At 40.6% G+C, this 20645-nt stretch overlaps 1 protein-coding gene across 1 annotated transcript in view; it reads right to left on the bottom strand.

The window, feature by feature from the left end:
* Window positions 1-20645, bottom strand: part of abcb7 (ATP-binding cassette, sub-family B (MDR/TAP), member 7) — an 83740-nt gene that overhangs the window by 62201 nt on the left and 894 nt on the right. Inside the window, exons 2-3 of the mRNA XM_061927601.2 lie at window positions 10555-10638; window positions 10405-10482 (exon numbers count right to left, since the gene is read on the bottom strand). Coding sequence (XP_061783585.1) covers window positions 10405-10482; window positions 10555-10638 — 162 coding nt within the window. The remainder of the gene's footprint in view (window positions 1-10404; window positions 10483-10554; window positions 10639-20645) is intronic.

The following is a 20645-nucleotide window of genomic DNA, read 5'->3' as shown; positions in this document are numbered from 1 at the left end:
TTGTGAGGCAGACGCACTAACCCCTCTCACACCGTGCTGCCGCAATTACAAATTACAAAAATAAATTTAAAAAAACATCTATGTCGTGCGTGCAATACAACTGTGCTGCTTTTATTTTGAAAAGTGTTATTTATGGGTGTATGTCCATGTGTAACCTGTGAGTGAAGGTGCACAGCGACAAGTGATGAGACTCTAAAAAAAGAAAAATTGATGACAAATGGCGTGTTTTCAACAAGACATGGACTGCCAAGTATTTCTTTACAGAAATTAAAGGTAAAGCCGTGTGCTTAATTTGTGGTACACATGTTCATACCTGCCAACTTTTGAAATCAGAAAAACCTAGTAGCCAGGGTCCAGGGGCCGCAGGCCCCGGTAGGTCCAGGACAAAGTCCTGGTGGGGGGTTCAGCTTCGCCCCCCGACGCAAAATGATTATTAGCATTCAGACAGGTTAAAATGTTGCTAAAACCATCACTTTTCTATCAGTCACAGTGACTTTTCAAAACAAAAATATTACAGCAAAAATCATATGGGTTGATTGACATGTTTATTCTGTAAGCTAACTTCAATAGTTTGAAATTATTTTGACAGTTAATGCCAGTTATCCTGTCAACCTTTCACAAGACTTCAATTTGTTAATTGAAAGTATAAACAGTATAAACACTTTTTACAGTAAACAAATGGTAAAACAGTACTAAACAATTCCATTAAAAAAAAAATGGGTGTCATTATTAACTTTCTGTCCAAGCTTGTATAATCTACTGCCTTGTTCAATTGTAAAAAATATTCTGTGCCTAAAATTCACATTTCTATCACAATTATCATACTGCAAACATGGTAAGCTAACTTCATTAAAATTAATAGTCCTGTCAATAGCATGGAATTACAATTCAAATGTAGTTTTTTTGTAAGCCTTTCAAAAGAATTCAAAATATGAAAAATTCATGAAAATTAATTGAAGCCATCAGACACTTGAAAAGTGGCACATCACATCTCTAATGTAATCATTTTAACTTTTCAACAGAAATAGCACTGCAAAAATATTAAGGACATACTTCTGTATTTTGGTAGTTATGCTGTCAACATTTAACAAGATTTCTTCAACTTGGACTTGAAAGCATAAATAGTATAAACACTTTCAACAGTATAACAGTACTAAACAATTCCAATAGATAACATTGGTGTCATTACCTTTTTGTTTGCTCAATTATTGCTTCCGCAAATAAAACTTCGGCATTTATCACATCCAAAGAATCTGTTTGGGCGACGAAAAACGTTGAAAGTTTTCCACTTGTATCGCTAGCAACGGCATTAGACTTGTGTTTTTTTGTCCCAACGTGGTCTTTTACATCGCTAATTCCTCCGTGTCCGATCGAAAAATCTTGTCTGCACAAGGTGCAATTCGCGTAGTTTTCACCCTTTTTGGAACGGATAATTATTCCCGGATAGGCTTTTGAATATTCTTCACGGAATGACTGCAGTTTTCTTTTCGGTTTAAGACTCGTTTGCGATTTTTCTCCGGCTGATTCCATGATTGTTCGCTCGCTTGGAAACAATGACAACTGGTCCCTCGTGCTTGGCAGCGGTGCTATAAATAGCCTCGCGCATGGCATTCGGAATGGCTCGATAGGAAGTTACGGGAAGCAGTGTCGATTGTCATTGTGGTTACGCGATTTCGTGAATAAAACTTTTTTTCTTATATTTTTTTAATTAATGAAAAACCGTATTTTTTATCACTGCAACCATAACACGGAATAGGTTGATGAAAACCGTACTAATTACGGGAAAACCGGAGTAGTTGGCAGGTATGCATGTTGCTGTGTTTAAAGAATATAGTGTAACGACCTGCTGAAGTTGATGTTGTGTTCTTTCGTTGCGGAAATGAGGAGTGAGGATAGACGTAAGTGTGGAAGGAACGAGATAAGTTGAGCTGTGTTAGTATAGGTTGCTCAATAAAAGTTTAAAAAGAGCGCCAGACTTGGTGTGCACTTCTTCTGGACGCTACAATTGGTGTCAGAAGTAAAACTTTGCGCATACCGCGCTGCTTGTGTGCTCAGCCTGCTACGTCATCGGGAGGTACGTGCCACGATGTTTCCTGGCGACTTTGTCAAGATTGAACGGCAGCGACTGCAGATGTCTGTGTGAATCCCGGACGTGAGGAGCTCGTCGCAATAAGAGAGAGAGAGAGAGGGTGGAAGGAGAGAGGCAGCGTCTACGGGTGCAGCGCACGCTGCTTGGCATGGGGGAATTCCGCCCTCAATGAAGACTCCCAGGTTTGATGGCAAGGCGAACTGGGAGGCATTACATCCCACTTCTGACACCAATTGTATCGTCCAGAAGAAGTGCACACCAAGTCTGGCGCTCTTTTTAAACTTTTATTGAGCAACCTATACTAACACAGCTCAACTTATCTCGTTCCTTCCACACGCACGTCTATCCTCACTCCTCATTTCCGCAACAGCAACGCTTCCTCCTTCTTCGCCAATCACCTTACAGGCGTGCTACGTTCACAATAGGGATGTCCCGATCCAGGTTTTTGCACTTCCGATCCGATACCGATATTGTTTTTGCATTTCCGATCCGATACCGATACTGACCGATACTGGCCTATCCGAGCATGTATTAAAGTTTAAAGTTATTTAGCCTACTTAGTTGTCAGAATCATGTTGAAAAGGGTTTTAGTACTCTTGATAACAACTAGCCAGCTGAATTAGGGGAGTTTGAATAATACACAATGGTTGGCAACAAGAGGGTCCACACCTTCAGGTACCTTGGAGTCCACATCTCTAATGACTTCTCCTGGACAGTCAACACCACATCAATCATCAAGAAGGCTCAGCAGCGGCTACACTTCCTTAGAGTCCTCGGGAAGTACAACCTGAAGCCTGACCTGCTGCTGACCTTCTACCGCTCGTCCATCGAGAGCCTGCTGACCTACTGTATTACGGTATGGTACGGCAGCTGCACTGCAGCAGACAGGGAGAGGCTGCAAAGAGTGGTCAAGACGGCTCAGAAGATCATCGGCCGCCCTCTCCCCTCTCTGACGGACATCTACACCTCCCGCTGCCTCAACAGAGCCAGTGCCATCATCAAAGACAGCACCCACCCTGGCTCTGACCTGTTCCACCTGCTGCCCTCTGGGAAGCGCTACAGGTGCATTAAAACCAAAACAAACAGGCTAAAGAACAGCTTCTTCCCCAGGGCCATAACCATCCTGAACGGACTGCCCCATTGTCCCTCATAACTGCCTTCTCTTCGGTGCAATAACCCATTCCAGCAACCACCCTGTTTTTGTTTTGTTTTTTCATGTACCTATATATTCATTTCACACCATATTCATTGCACTTCTACATTTTTTAAATTTTTATATATTTGCACATTGTTTTTCTAGCATGCACACATCGCACTGTATGGAATGGCCTCAATCTCGTTCCCTTGCGTAATGACAATAAAGCTGGATCGGATCGGCTGCCGATATTTGCCAAAAATTGCGTATCGGCAAGGCATGGGAAAATGCCGATCCTGATCCTGTTTAAAAAAAACCTCCGGTCCGTGTTTTCCAACGCACCGATTTAAATAATACATTCCACTTTTCTGCTGCTCCCTAATTTCCGTTCCGCATTTTCCAGCACACCTTCAACACATCCACAGGTCTGTGGATTCTCACGCAGTTGCTTTTAGCTGCTGGCATTACACGACAGGCTCTTCTCACTCTTTCCTGTGTCTCCGTCTCACAGACAGCAAGCGCACCTTCTTACACACGTCACATACTGTCACGACATACGTCACATACGTATACGCCCTCCCCGAGCAGAGAGGTAGCAGCATGGCTAACGTTAGCTGTGATGCTAGCGCAGCCGTGTGACCAACGTTCTCTCTAAGGCGCGCGCCTGTGCAATTGCAAACTGCTCAAGCGTCCACTGCGCATAGCAATTACCGTATTTTCCGCACTATTAGCCGCACCTAAAAACCACAAATTTACTCAAAAGCTGACAGTGCGGCTTTTAACCCGGTGCGCTTTATATATGGATAAATATTAAGATTCATTTTCATAAAGTTTCGGTCTCGCAACTTCGGTAAACAGCCGCCATCTTTTTTCCCGGTAGAACAGGAAGCGCTTCTTCTTCTACGCAAGCAACCGCCAAGGTAAGCACCCGCCCCCATAGAACAGGAAGCGCTTCTTCTTCTACTGTAAGCAACCACCCGCCCGCGTAGAAGAAGAAAAAGCACGCGGATATACCGTACGTTTCATTTCCTTTGTGTGTTTACATCTGTAAACAAAATGGCTCCTACAAAGCGACAAGGATCCGGTTCATGAAAAGACGCAATCTCTCCATCCGCACACGGATTACTACCGTATTTCACAGCAACTGATATTCCTGTGAACCGCACTGTGGAACGGGAGCACGTACGGTGAATATTCGCACCACAGGGAATGAGAAGTCATCCTTCACTGTGGTTCTAGCTTGCCATGCTAATGAAACTTCCACCCATGGTGATATTCAAAAGGAAGACCTTGCCAAAAGAGACTTTTCCAGCCGGCGTCATCATAAAAGCTAACTCGAAGGGATGGATGAAGAAAAGATGAGCGAGTGGTTAAGGTAAGTTTAAGTTTACGCGAAGAGGCCGGGTGGCTTTTTTCACGCAGCTCTGTCCATGTTGATATACGTATGTTTGTGATTGCACATTTGCGTACATTTTGGGAGTGAACAGAGTTGTTAGAACGCTGGTTTTTAATATATTATTAAAGTTTGACTGACCTATCTGACTGTTTTTTTGACATTCCTTTAGCGCAGTTAGATGCGGCTTACAACACCGGGCGGCTTATAGGTGGACAAAGTTTTGAAATATGCCGTTCATTGAAGGCGCGACTTTTAACCCAGGGCGCCTTATGGTGCGGAAAATACGGTAGATGCCACGCACAAAATCAAATAAAAAAATAAGCGCATAACAATTTTCGACACACGGACACGACAGAGAAAACAGTTTTCGTCATCATTGTTCAAATATTATAACGTCTGTCGAGACGCTTATCTCCATTCGGTGCCACACGCCCACACCATCAAAATGCAGAGGCAAAAATTTCCAGATCAACACCGTATGAAAAAAATAGTGATTTTTTTTTTTTAGTTGTGATTTCCTTCTCTGCATGAAAGTTTAAAAGTAGCATATATTAATGCAGTATGAAGAAGAATGTTTTAATGTAGACATGCAAGCCTTGAAAGAACATTTTGAAAATCAAGACTACATTTCCTGCAAATGGGTGCATTTCTACCCTATATTTTAACTTTAGATTTATTCTCATATCAAACTCTTTTGGCTGTCTTTTTGACACTTACATCCGGCGCCCCCCTCCACACCCTGGATTATAAATAATGTAAATAATTCAATGTGATTATCTTGTGTGATGACTGTATTATGATGATAGTATATATCTGATAGTATATATCTGTATCATGAATCAATTTAAGTGGACCCCGACTTAAACAAGTTGAAAAACTTATTGGGGTGTTACCATTTAGTGGTCAATTGTACGGAATATGTACTTCACTGTGCAACCTACTAATAAAAGTCTCAATCAATCAATCAATCAAAACACAGAATCATCATACTGCTGTGATTATATGCATCAAGTGTTCATTCAAGGCTAAGGCAAAATATTGAGATATATATCGTGAATCGCAATATGGCCTTAAAATATTGCAATATTAAAAAAAGGCCATATCGCCCAGCCCTAGTTCAATGATGCCATTTCTGTTTGTCATGTATAATTTTGTCTATTTTGTGTTTATCCTTGAATAAACAGGTCAGTTTCTTGTTACCAACCATTGTGTATTATTCAAACTCCCCTAATTCAGCTGGCTAGTTGTTATCAAGAGTACTAAAACCCTTTTCAACATGATTCTGACAACTAAGTAGGCTAAATAACTTTAAACTTTAATACATGCTCGGATAGACCATTATCGGTCAGTATCGGTATCGGTCAGTATCGGTATCGGATCGGAAATGCAAAAACAATATCGGATCGGAAGTGCAAAAACCTGGATCGGGACATCCCTAGTTGTGTGACATTAACGTTTGAGCAACGTTGAGTTATTGATATTGTTATTGCTCTGCACTATTTCGAGTGTTACTATATAATGTGTTTGATTTACCGTAACAGTATCACTGTTTTTTACATGTTTATTGAATCAGGGAAAAGTTGTTAAAAAGATAAACAAAACACCACGTTACTGACTTTAAAAAATAAAAAACAGCTGTTTATTCATTTTGGGAGTGAACACAGTTGTCAGAATGCTGATTTGTAATCTATTAATAAAGTTTGACTGACCTATCTGACTGTTTTGTTGACATTCCCTTTAGCGCAGCTCCATCTAATGGATGCATAGGTGCGCCTTATAATCCGGTGCGCTTTATATATGAACAAAGTTTTGAAATATGCCATTCATTGAAGGTGCGCCTTATAATCCGGTGCGCCTTATAGTGCGGAAAATACGGTGTATATATATTAACATAAAGTACACTGCTGTATATATTTTGCTGTATGTTTTGGTGCGCAAATTCAAAGTGGACAAACTGAGCACTTTGGTGGGGTTAATAATGTATTTGTCACAGTTGCATAATTGGCCATTTGCAAAAAGTGAGTAAAAACTAAGAAACGCAAAAAAAAAAAGAAAAAGTGATCAAATCTACAAGAAAACCTTTCGATTGCTTTTAGGTCCTTTTTATGAACGTTGTAAGACGGAGCTGCTTGTGAGTGCTTTTAAATGGGGCAGGGATCCACAACAGCACCCGGTGCTTGTTGAGAAGGGTGATACGTTTAGGGTAGGCCGCCACAAAAAGACTTATTTATTTTAAACATTTGTACACAATTATAGAATGATAGTCGGCGCATCAAAATGACTGCAAACCGATTTGCCAACCAATATGTTCCATTTCTGTTAATGTGAATTGCCAAAACTGTACTAATACACAGAGAATATCAATTGTTCCTTCGGGTCCCCTGGGGGATTTCAGAGAATCACCAGGCAGACATGGGTATCCAGCCTGACACTACAAGTCCCAAGAGACACCTGGACTGCCATCCCAGCAGATTGGGAGCCCACTGCTGCCAACATGTCTATTTACCAACACTCCAGCACACAGCTGCCACAGGGACTCTCTGCAGGCCAAAGTTGGTGCTGTAATTCCATTAATCCGTTCAATATGGAGGCACCATGGTAGAGCCCTGCTGTATGGCAGCAAATTACACCGACCTTGTTTTCAACACCTGCCTTTGATCAAATTCAATTAAGTAATAGGTGACACTGTGAAGAGGGGATTAACATTTTCAGCAGTTGTGGAGGTTTCTTTGACCCACGTGGGGTTTAGGTAATGTCTAATCACTCTTTTTATTCCACAGTACATACAGATGTATATTGATCCTTCAAGGGTGTAGAAATGATGTATGGTGTCTGTATGAAAGTGCTGTAAATTTGATTAATCCAGGGAAATTGAGAATAATCTTTTTATCATTACATTGATAGTAGGGATGTCCCGATCCGATATTTGGATCGAATCGGCCGCCGATATTTGCCAAACAATGCGTATCTGCAAGACATGGGAAAATGCCGATCCAGATCCAGTTTTCCAACGCACGATTTAAATAATACATTCCACTTTTCTGCTGCTCCCTAATTTCCGTTCCGCATTTTCCAGCACACCTTCAACACATCCACAGGTCTATGGATTCTCACGCAGTTGCTTTTAGCTGCTGGCATTACACGACAGGCTCTTCTCACTCTTTCCTGTGTCTCCCTCTCACAGACAGCAAGCGCACCTTCTTACTCACGTCACATACTGTCACGTCATACGTCACATACGTATACGTCCTCTCCCAGCAGAGAGGTAGCAGCATGGCTAACGTTAGCTGTGATGCTAGCGCAGCCGCTAAGGTGCGCGCCTGTGCAATTGCGCACTGCTCAATCGTCCTCTGCGCACGGCAAATCTATGCCACGCACAAAATCAAATAAAAAAATATGTGCATAACAATTTTCAACACACGGACACGACAGAGAAAACAGTTTTCGTCATCATTGTTCAAATATTGTAACGTCTGTCGAGACGCTTATCTCCATTCGGTGCCACACGTCCACACCATCAAAATGCCGAGGCAAACATTTCCACATCAACACCGTATGAAAAAAATAGTGATTTTATTTAGTTGTGATTTCCCTCTCTGCATGAAAGTTTAAAAGTAGCATATATTAATGCAGTATGAAGAAGAATGTTTTAATGTAGACACATAGAATCATCATACTGTTGTGATTATATGCATCAAGTGTTCATTCAAAGCTAAGGCAAAATATCGAGATGTATATTGTGTATCGTGATATGGCCTTAAAATATCGCAATATTAAAAAAAGGCCATATCGCCCAGCCCTAGTTCAATGATGCCATTTCTGTTTGTCATGTATAATTTTGTCTATTTTGTGTTTATCCTTGAATAAAACAGGTCAGTTTCTTGTTACCAACCATTGTGTATTATTCAAACTCCCCTAATTCAACTGGCTAGTTGTTATCAAGAGTACTAAAACCCTTTTCAACATGATTCTGACAACTAAGTAGGCTAAATAACTTTAAACTTTAATACATGCTCGGATAGGCCAGTATCGGTATCGGATCGGAAGTGCAAAAACAATATCGGTATCGGATCGGAAGTGCAAAAACCTGGATCGGGACATCCCTAATTGATAGTCTTGAAATTTAGCAACCTGGCGAGGGATTAATGGTTTTACAGATTAATACAAAAATGAGCATGTAAAAAGAGAAACAAAAATACAGTATTTTACAGACCATAGGGCGCACCGGATTATAAGGCGCACTGTCGATGAGCGGGTCTAGTCAGGTCTATTTTCATACAGAAGGTTCACCGGATTATAGGGCGCATTACATTTCTAAATGTAAAACACTTCCTTGTGGTCTAAAAGTTAAAGTTAAAGTTAAAGTACCAATGATTGTCACACACACACTAGGTGTGGCGAGATTATTCTCTGCATTTGACCCATCACCCTTGATCACCCCCTGGGAGGTGAGGGGAGCAGTGGGCAGCAGCGGTGGCCGCGCCCGGGAATCATTTTGGTGACCATAATACATAACATGTAATGGTGGTTCTTTGGTCAAAATGTTGCATAGATTATGTTTTACAGACCATCTTCAAGCCGCTTTCTGACAGTCGCTTTGTGTTTTGTGGGCGGTCTTATTTACGTGGCTCACCTTCGGCAGCGTCTTTTCTCCGTCCTTTTTGTTGTAGCGGTGTATCGTGCAAAGGTGGTAGTGGAAGAAGTGTCAAAACATGGAGCTAACTGTTTTAATGACATTCAGACTTTACTTCAATCAATAACGGAGCAGCATCTCCTCATCCGTGGTTCACTAGTGCAACAACAATGCCGGAAATGTGTCCGGAACTCTCTATTAACTAAAGTTCCTTGGGTGAATAATTTAAAGTCACTATACCGGTATGTATTAGCGTTTTCATGGCGAGTAAGAACTTTACACTACTTTATATTAGAAATGGCAGCAGCGGAGGATGAATGTCCTATAACAAGAAGATAGAGAAAAAGAAGAAGCTTATCAACTTTGGTGTCAGCACAGACTACAAAAGCGGAAGCGCGCACATTTTCAGGACTTATGCAGATCCCAAATACAGATCAGCAGGTATCAGAAGGTAAGAAAAGTTGCTTTTGCATAATATTGCAAAACAAAACACCAAATAATATGTCTTACCTTATACACACACCATAATAATACTGGTATGTTGAAGCACAGTACAATCCATCAAACGGTGCGGCTTCATAGCTTACCAAAGTCAAACTAAAACATTTTGATAGATTTTTGAGCGTCGTGTGTAATGTTCTATATTTTCAATGGAACATATAACATTTTGGTGTTGTTTACTTGAGTCATATTGCAGTCTACACGTATCTCTTATGTGTGACTGCCATCTCCTGGTCACACTTATCATTTCACCATGTACCAAATAAAATAGCTTCGAGGTCGGTAAGCACAACCAAAGTTATTCCGTACATTAGGCGCATCGGGTTATAAGGCACACTGTCAAGTTTTGAGAAAATTAAAGGATTTTAAGTGCGCCTTTATAGTCCGAAAAATACGATAATCTAGTGAATTTGAGAATAATCAGGGATTGTTGGTTTTTCAGATTAATACAAAAATGAGCAACACAAATTTGTAGTTGCATAATGTGTTTGAATATGTGAGCTATTGCTGATTGCTGTTTGTCTGCACATTCCAAAAAATATATACCAAAAAAGATGCACAATATGTCCATCCCAGTAAGACTGGGAATGGTTTTATATAGAAAAATCAATTAGTAAAACATCGAAGAGGAAAAACAAACATGCTCTCACCACATTTTTGGGGTCTGCACTGAGACCTCCTCCAGCGTTTCCATGCCAGCATGTTCGTCTGTCTGTAACCTGCAAATGCTGTGAAACGTTTGGAGTTACGTGTGTGGATCAACACAGAATTTTGTGGAAGTACATCTCATCACGACTTACTTTTGCTGCCTCCAAAATGTGTTGACTCCTTTCATTTTTGTTTGCAGTCCATGTGCTTGTTCTTAAGCGTGGCGGAGTACTGAGCTGAAAAATCAAAGTCAACTCATCAACAACTCACTTATTCATTGTTTCCCTCGAGACCGTGCAATACATGTTTTTCATACGCAATGCTGTTCAAGTTTATATAACAAAAGTAGACAAGATACATGTAATATTTTGTCTTCTTTTGTTATACGATTGTATAACAGTTTATGAATAAAATTCTACCATTACTGAATTATCACATTATTAATCAACTGGGTGTTATAAATGTCTTCTATTTACTTCCCGTATTTACCTATAATACTAGTGATGCAGTAAATTTTCAACCACCAAAACTTTATCAAGGACACAACACTGCCGAAACCGGATTTTGCGATGAGTCAAAATTGATTACTTAAATTGCTTTCAGTCAAAATTGTGCGTAATGTTTGATTCAGTCTTTCTACCATTGTCTGTCCAAATGTCCTAACTTTGACGGAATGAAAGCAGAGGTAAGCTATTTGGGTTTTAATTCGATGACAGGCTACATTTGATTGTATTGTACTTCTTTTTAGAAGCAAAAGTTCACTCAATCGGGGTGTTGTAATTAGGGATGTCCCGATCCGATATTTGGATCGGATCGGCTGCCAATATTTGCCAAAAATTGCGTATCGGCAAGGCGTGGGAAAATGCCGATCCAGATCAGTTTAAAAAAAAACTCCAGTCCGTGTTTTCCAACGCACCTATTTAAATAATACATTCCACTTTTCTGCTGCGCCGTAATTTCCGTTCCGCATTTTCCAGCACACCTTCAACACATCCACAATTCTCACGCAGTTGCTTTTAGCTGCTGGCATTACACGACAGGCTCTTCTCACTCTTTCCTGTGTCTCCCTCTCACAGACAGCGAGCGCACCTTCTTACACACGTCACATACTGTCACGTCATACGTCACATACGTATACGTCCTCTCCCAGCAGAGAGCGAGGTAGCGGCATGGCTAACGTTAGCTGTGATGCTAGCGCAGCCGCTAAGGTGCGCACCTGCTCAAGCGTCCTCTGCGCACGGCAATTCTATGCCACACACAAAATCCAATAAAAAAATAAGCGCATAACAATTTTCGACACACGGACACGACAGAGACAACAGTTTTCGTCATCATTGTTCAAATATTGTGACGTCTGTCGAGACGCTTATCTCCATTCGGTGCCACACGTCCACACCATCAAAATGCAGAGGCAAAAATTTCCACATCAACACCGTATGAAAAAATTTGTGATTTTTTTAGTTGTGATTTCCTTCTCTGCATGAAAGTTTAAAAGTAGCATATATTAATGCAGTATGAAGAAGAATGTTTTAATGTAGACATGCAAGCCTTGAAAGAACATTTTGAAAATCAAGACTACATTTCCTGCAAATGGGTGCATTTCTACCCTATATTTTAACTTTAGATTTATTCTCATATCAAACTCTTTTGGCTGTCTTTTTGACACTTACATCCGGCGCCCCCCTCCACACCCTGGATTATAAATAATGTAAATAATTCAATGAGTACTAAAACCCTTTTCAACATGATTCTGACAACTAAGTAGGCTAAATAACTTTAAACTTTAATACATGCTCGGATAGGCCAGTATCGGTATCGGTCAGTATCAATATCGGATCGGAAATGCAAAAACAATATCGGTATCGGAACGGAAGTGCAAAAACCTGGATCGGGACATCCCTAGTTGTAATTTGTGCTAGCTCACGGTCTTGGAGGAAGCCGTCCCAGAAGAAAACTGGAAATAAACTGTTAAAGCTGCAAATGATGAACCAGCTTTCATTCCAATTTCCCTTTCAGTAGGTTAGTGATCCCATTGACAAACATTTGTGTCTACTTTATGTACTATGTTTCGTCAATAAACAATCTTTAAAACGGAAATTAGTAAGTGATTAATCTAATTAAGCTGTGAAAAAGATGCAATTATTAACATGTGAGTTTGTATCCTAGATTATCTGACAATAATCAGCCCAGTTCATTTCTTCATCCATGGTGTTCAGAGGTTTTCCCATGACTGTAAATTTCATCAATGATTTATTGGCAATTAGTTGGTCAGCCATGCACCCCGTAAAGAAAGTTTGGCATTCAATTTTTTTTTTTTTTTTACATAAGTCTTACCAACTATGTGCTTGTCACTCCTCTAAAATGTGTGTACCAAATTCAATGGTAAAAGCCCTAAATTTACAGTGGGTGTTTTGCAAGGCACATTGAAATTGTTATTGAATCTGAGGCATGCAGCCAAATGTGGTTTAACACTTTAGAATCCAGCGTAGTTTTGCGCGTTTTTCTGTACTCCGTGTTTTTCTTTACAGTACATTCCACCTTACAAACTTGGTTGGTTCCCTTATTTTAGTGTAACCTCACATGTGTGACTGTCAGGTTAATCTTTCATTTTACTAGAAGCATTATGGTTTAATAAATAACAAAGTTAACTGAAGTAAAATTAACTATTTAACTATAATAATTTACTTTAAAAGCCAGGCGAGGGCACAGGCAGCTACAATTTCTTAACTATGTACACCAAAAATAATGTGTCCCTTTGCAAAAAAAAAGTGTCGACCTCAAGAAAGGTGATCATCTGAAGGAAAACGCAAGGTCTGTGTTGGCATGTCCAAGCCATTAAGGTGGTTACTTGACAGCAGCGTTGGCTTACCTTACCCCCTCTACATCTGCAACTAAACAGCTGCTTGTGCTTTGATTGCTTGAGGATGAGCTTTTTTCCCCACCAATAGGAATGTGGTTGCATGGTTCATTGTCGGCTTTACTTTAGCTTACAAAGCAAGTGCCTTCCAGCACCCAAAACACAAGTAAAAATTAATGTGAACGAATGAATCAATAAGTTACCAAATCCTGGTACCTGGGTATCGATACCGAAACACTGCTCTGTCTCATTTGCAAGTACTGTACTTTACTATATAGTAGACTTTGCATGCAGTTGCAATTGCAAGACGTTAGATGGCAGTAGTGTGAAAACTACAATTCTTTGCCATTAAGTTCAATGTGCCAGTATTTTCTTTTGTTAAGTCCTACAAAGTGTTAATACTGTAAGTATTGTATTTATTACACACCAGCTAATTGAATGTAAGGTGCATGTTACCAAATGTTGAAGTGTTCAAGTCACCATGTAGAATTGCCAATGCTAATCAGTAGGGGTGGGGGAAATAACCGATTTTTAAATGCATCGCAATTCGAACATGGACGATTATAAAATCGGTCAGTGAACGTCAATAGTTGATTTATTTATTGTAAATAAACTTAGACTTAGACTTCCTTTTTATTGTCATTCAAATTTGAACTTTACAGTACAGATAAGAACAAAATTTTGTTGCATTAGCTCATGGTAGTGTAGGATAAAAAAGCAATAAGGTGCATATATAAATAAATAGGTTACTGTACAGATAAATATATTGCACTTTTTCATATGCATCCACGTTTATGGATGTATGTAGTAATGCAGACAGCTCTAAAATATGGATGACTGCAGCGCCGACCAGCTGCTTTATTATCGGGCAATTATGTTCCAGTTTTGCACACATTTCCATTAATTTAATAAATGTGGTGGGAATTTCTTATTCAAAATGCACTGTTTTTCAAAGTTGCAAGTGATAAACGCTTATTTAGCGAAACGAAAACAAATGTAAGAATAACGGCGCCACCATATAATGCCTAGGTGTCAAGGTCAAGGCCCGGTGACCAGATCCGACCCGCGAATTAGTTATCTGTGGCCCCCGGGATGATATTTGATTAGTCTTACAAACGGCCCATACTTGCCAACCCTCCCGAAAATCTCCCGGGGCAACCATTCTCACGAATTTCTCCCGGACAACCATATTAAGGGCGTGCCGTGATGACACTGCCTTTAGCGTCCTCTACAACCTGTCGACACGTCCGCTTTTTCACCATACAAACAGCGTGCTGGCCCAGTCACATGTTGTATGCGGCTTCTGCAGACACACGTAAGTGACTGCAAGACATACTTGGTCAACAGCCATACAGGTCACACTGAGGGTGGCCTTATAAACAACTTTAACACTGTTACAAATATGCGCCACACTGTGAACCCACACCAAACAAGAATGACAAACACATTTCGGGAGAACATCCGCACCGTAACACAACATAAACACAACAGAACAAATACCCAGAATCCCTTGCATCCCTAACTCTTGCGGGCTACAATATACATCCCCCGCTACCACCAAACCCCGCCCACCTCAATTGCCTACCCTAATTCTGTGTATTATCAGTAAAGTGCAGCTGAGCAGCATTGATTGATTGATTGAGACTTTTATTAGTAGGTTGCACAGTGAAGTACATATTCCGTACAATTGACCACTAAATGGTAACACCCGAATAAGTTTTTCAACTTGTTTAAGCCGGGGTCCACTTAAATTGATTCATGATACAGATATACAGTATACTATCATATCACTGTTTCCCACACATTCATTTATTTGTGGCGGCCCGCCACGAAAGAATTACGTCCGCCACAAATAGATTTTTCGGCTTTTGACTCCCTCGACCGCTCATAAAGCAATGAGACTCTCTCTGTGAATGTTGCTTGTAGTTACAACTCCGGTGCAGTAGGTGGCAGTAGCCTACTATGCATTGTAACTCCGCCAATAGCACTTAATTCACCTGGTGGGCCAGAAGAAGAAGAAGAAGAAGACGACGACGACGACGAAGTAAAAGAACGGACAGCCGGATCAAAATACGAGGGTAAGACGTCTTGGCAAACAAGTTCAAAAGTGGTCCGAACCTGTGAAGTGTGCAGCACCGACTCGGATTTTCTTAATTTTTATTTTCGGGATTTGAATGCATTTATTTTGAAAGGACAGCTGGAGAGAGACGGGAGAGGGGGGATTGACGCGGAGCAAAGCGAATCGAACTGGGTCGCCGCAGCGGGTGCTCTACCAGGTGAGATAGGTTATAGCTGCATCGCTCGCGGCTCGTCATATATTTAACGTTAATCCGCGATTTCACCGAGCGTTTCACTGATGGTGAGCAGCCTGACGCTGCTTCATTAACACCGCCGCTGTTTGACTCGGGGGCCGGGGCAGACGCACGCAGTAACTGTCACATGTTACCATACCGACGAGCCAACGTGTCCAGGTTATAACCCTGTTGTCAATAAACACACGTGGAGACGGTGCTTCAGATACTGCATTAATACTGAAGCTAAATTGTCCACTGTCCACTGCAGCATGTGAATGCAATGAAAATAATAAAATCTGAGCCAACCAGCTGTTAAAATGTTGTCCAGGTTAATGTTTTGGCCATTAAAGGCCCTTCATTTCAAGATTTCAACTGTGATCGGGCTTTAAACAGGTGGCTGACCTGTTCAGATGGGTGTAACTGCTACTGGTCAAATAATGTGAAATAGCATTTAATTTGACATGTATGCAATGCCATTTAAATGTAATTATAGATAATAATAATAATTTTAGTAAGATATAAGCCATGAGCACTACACAGCCAGAAAAAAACCTCGGCAGGACAAGTAAAAATATTGGGGCAAGTAGATTTGAGAAGTCGGGCAAGTAGAAAAAAACCTTAACGTTGAACCCTGCATGTGTTGAGCTGCTGCCGCTTAAGGTTAGACGGCACTGTACATAGAGCGGTTCTGCTCGTTAGTAATAAATTCTAATGTTGGATGTTCACTCCTTCACACAGATGATGTATGCACTAATTAAAGGGGCAGAGCTTTAAGAGACATTTTAGCTTTTTTTTTTTTATAAGATATATTTTTTGTAAGAACCACAATTAATAAATATATTTCAGTGAATAACTAATTGTTCAAATCTGTATATAAATATGTACATAAAGTGTTGTAATTATATTCCAACTCCGCATTCTTCTTGGTCATCGCCGCTGCCGCCACCACCCCCCACCCCCCGACCACACCACCACAAATAGATGCCTGTCCTGTGGGAAACACTGCATATATACTATCATCATAATACAGTAATCACACAAGATAATCATCAGGGTGCATACATTGAATTATTTACATTATTTACAATTCGGGGTGTGGAAGGGGGGGGGGGGGTTAGGTTTGGTTGTTATCATCAGTCATCAACAATTGAGAACAGAGAAATGGATATTGAAACAGTGTAGGTCTGACTTGGTAGGATATGTACAGCAAGTAGTGGACATAGAGAGAGAGAGAGAGAGAGAGAGATCAGAAGGCATAAGAAACATATCTGCATTTGACTGTTTACATTTGATTATTAACAATCCGGGGAGGGTGTTAGTTTAGGGTTGAAGCAACACTTGGTGTTGGTTGTGTTCCATAAAATCCACACAACTCAGAGGAAAAGACCACCGGTTACACATGTTCTAGTTCTAAACAAAGAAAAACAATCTGATGTTGTCTTTATTTTTAAATTATCGTGCCGTGATTTTACTTGGGAGTAGATTTTTCTCGAGTTCGACACGCCTGTTTTAGACTTTGCATCATATCAAATCTGAAACAAGATGTTAAAGGGGAACATTATCACCAGACCTATGTAAGCGTCAATATATACCTTGATGTTGCAGAAAAAAAGACCATATATTTTTTTAACCGATTTCCAAACTCTAAATGGGTGAATTTTGGCGAATTAAACGCCTTTCTATTATTCGCTCTCGGAGCATCGGGAAGCAATCCGCCATTTTCTCAAACACCGAGTCAAATCAGCTCTGTCATTTTCCGTTTTTTCGACTGTTTTCCGTACCTTGGAGACATCATGCCTCGTCGGTGTGTTGTCGGAGGGTGTAACAACACGAACAGGGACGGATTCAAGTTGCACCAGTGGCCCAAAGATGCCAAAGTGGCAAGAAATTGGACGTTTGTTCCGCACACTTTACCCACGAAAGCTATGCTACGACAGAGATGGCAAGAATGTGTGGATATCCTGCGACACTCAAAGCAGATGCATTTCCAACTGGACTGGACAGATCAGCTTTCAGGAAAAGAACGCGGATGAGGGTGTGTCTACAGAATATATTAATTGATGAAAACTGGGCTGTCTGCACTCTCAAAGTGCATGTTGTTGCCAAATGTATTTCATATGCTGTAAACCTAGTTCATAGTTGTTAGTTTCCTTTATTGCCAAACAAACACATACCAATCGTTGGTTAGAAGGCGATCGCCGAATTCGTCCTCGCTTTCTCCCGTGTCGTTTTCGTCGGTTTCGCTTGCATACGGTTCAAACCGATATGGCTCAATAGCTTCAGTTTCTTCTTCAATTTCGTTTTCGCTACCTGCCTCCACACTACAACCATCCGTTTCAATACATGCGTAATCTGTTGAATCGCTTAAGCCGCTGAAATCCGAATCTGAATCCGAGCTAATGTCGCTATACCTTGCTGTTCTATCCGCCATGTTTGTTTGTGTTGGCTTCACTATGTGACGTCACAGAAAAATGGACGGGTGTTTATAACGATGGTTAAAATCAGGCACTTTGAAGCTTTTTTTCAGGGATATTGCGTGATGGGTAAAATTTTGAAAAAAACTTCGAAAAATAAAATAAGCCACTGGGAACTGATTTTTAATGGTTTTAACCCTTCTGAAACTGTGATAATGTTCCCCTTTAAGGTTTCACTTTTACATGAGTTACAGTCAGAGGTGGGTAGTAACGCGCTACATTTACTCTGTTACATCTACTTGAGTAACTTTTGGGATAAATTGTACTTCTAAGAGTAGTTTTAATGCAACATACTTTTACTTTTACTTGAGTATATTTACAGAGAAGAAACGCTACTTTTACTCCGCTACTTTTATCTACATTCAGCTCGCTACTCGCTACTAATTTTTATCGATCTGTTAATGCACGCTTTGTTTGTTTTGATCTGTCAGACAGATCTTCAAAGTGCCTGCGTTTCACCAAATACAGTCACTGGTGACGTTTGTCTCCGTTCCACCAATCAAATGCAGTCATTGGTGACGTTGGACCAATCAAACAGAGCCAGGCGGTCACATGACCTGACTTAAACAAGTTGAAAAACTTATTCGGGTGTTACCATTTAGTGGTCAATTGTACGGAATATGTACTGTACTGTGCAATCTACTAATAAAAGTTTCAATCAATCAATCAAAAGTGTGAAGGAAAAAAGACACTTTTTTATTTCAACCGTACTTCCGGTCAAAAGCCTAAAGACTCACCGCACAGTTCCTGTCTTCACAATAAAAGTGCCGTTTCCGTCTCGCCTGCGCTTACTAAATAAGAGTCTCCAAAAGCCAGTGCACACAAGCTAGCAAGCTACGGAGTTTGCCGCCAATGTATTTCTCTTAAAGTGTATAAAAACGAATATGGAAGCTGGACAATTAAGATACCAAAAACCAACCACTTTCATGTGGTATTAGACAGAAAGGAGGAACTTTTTTTCTCCTCCATTTGAAAATGTGGACCTTATCAGCACTACTGTCTTGATTCCAATCAATCCAAGTCATCAGAATCAGGTAATACACCAACTTATATTCTTGTCTTCATGAAAGAAAGGAATCTATATGTGTTAAACATGCATGTATATTCATTAAAACACCTTTAACATGTAAACAAACACGGCAAAATAAATAAATATAAATTATATACTGTATATATCAATGCATGTATATATATATATATATATATATGTATGTGTGGGAAAAAAATCACAAGACTATTTCATCTCTACAGGCCTGTTTCATGAGGGGGGGTACCCTCAATCATCAGGAGATTTTAATGGGAGCATTCACATACCATGGTTTATATAGGGCACAGAGTGGGTGGGTACAGGCTGGCCTAGGGGCGTGGTGATTGGCTCATGTGTTACCTAGGAGGTGTTTCCGTCTATGGCGGCATGTTGTTACAATTTCGCTGCGCTTGTTGAGGGATGACAGGTCTGGACGGTAAATAATAAACAGTTTCTCTTTCAAGCATAGGTTGCATCTTTTATTACCACTATTGTAAGGTGTGCTGGATGCAAGAATTTGCCATGTTATTGAATATTCAACATTATTGTCTTTGAGGTCCCAAATGTGTTTGCTGAGTTCTGTGGTATTTCGCAGGTTTTTGTTCCTGAAAGAAGCCTTGTGATTGTTCCATCTGGTTTTGAATTCTCCCTCGGTTAATCCTACATATGTGTCGGATGTGTTAATGTCCTTGCGTATTACCTTAGATTGGTAGACAACTGATGCTTGTAAGCATCCCCCGTTGAGAGGGCAATCAGGTTTCTTTCGGCAGTTACAGTCTTTGTTGGTTTTGGAGTCGCTCTGTCTGGGGGCCGACGGCTCATTTGCAATTGTTTTGTTGTGGTTTGAGATGATTTGTCGTATATTGTTCATGCAGCTGTAGCTCAATTTAATGTTGTTTTTGTTGAATACTTTTCTTAGGGTGTTGTCTTTGGGAAAGTGTTTGTCGATCAGATTGAGGAATTTGTGTCCAATGTTAGTTGAGACGTTTTTGCTGTATGGGGGGTTGTACCAGATGATGTCGTTTCGTTTTCTGTTCTTTTTTGGCTGGTTTCCTGGCGTGGGTTCATAGGTGAGGGTGAAATTGTATCCGCTTTCATCAAGGGCTTTTTGGTACGGGGGGGTTGCTTGGTCAAATTCAGCTTTGCTAGATGACAGCATCGATAGCCTTTTATTGATTCCGGTAGGAATTCTTTTCGTGGTGGTGGGTGGGTGGTTGCTGTCATGGTGCACGTATTGGAGTGTTGTGTTGGGTTTCGTGAATGGTTGGTAGCTGTTATTTCTCAGGTTGAAAGTGACGTCAAGGAAGTTGACGGTTTGCTTGTTGGCTTCAATCGTGATCCGTAGGCCGTTCTCTTTGAAAATTTGGCATATGCGCTTCTTGGTATTCTCGCTGCTCCTTGGTGAGGCGCGACACACTGCCAGTCCGTCATCACGGTAAATACCAAGGTTCAGATTGAGGCTAGCGAGCTGGGAGAGGAGGAAACTCCCAACGAGTTCACACGTTTCTGCTATATATATATATATATATATGATAAGTGTGTGTATGTTACTCATCAGTTACTCAGTACTTGAGTAGTTTTTTCACAACAT

Source organism: Nerophis lumbriciformis, linkage group LG35 (genome assembly GCF_033978685.3).
Source record: "Nerophis lumbriciformis linkage group LG35, RoL_Nlum_v2.1, whole genome shotgun sequence".
Taxonomy (NCBI): domain Eukaryota; kingdom Metazoa; phylum Chordata; class Actinopteri; order Syngnathiformes; family Syngnathidae; genus Nerophis; species Nerophis lumbriciformis.
The sequence above is the reverse complement of the archived record's forward strand: the minus strand, read 5'-3'. Positions and strand labels throughout refer to the sequence as shown.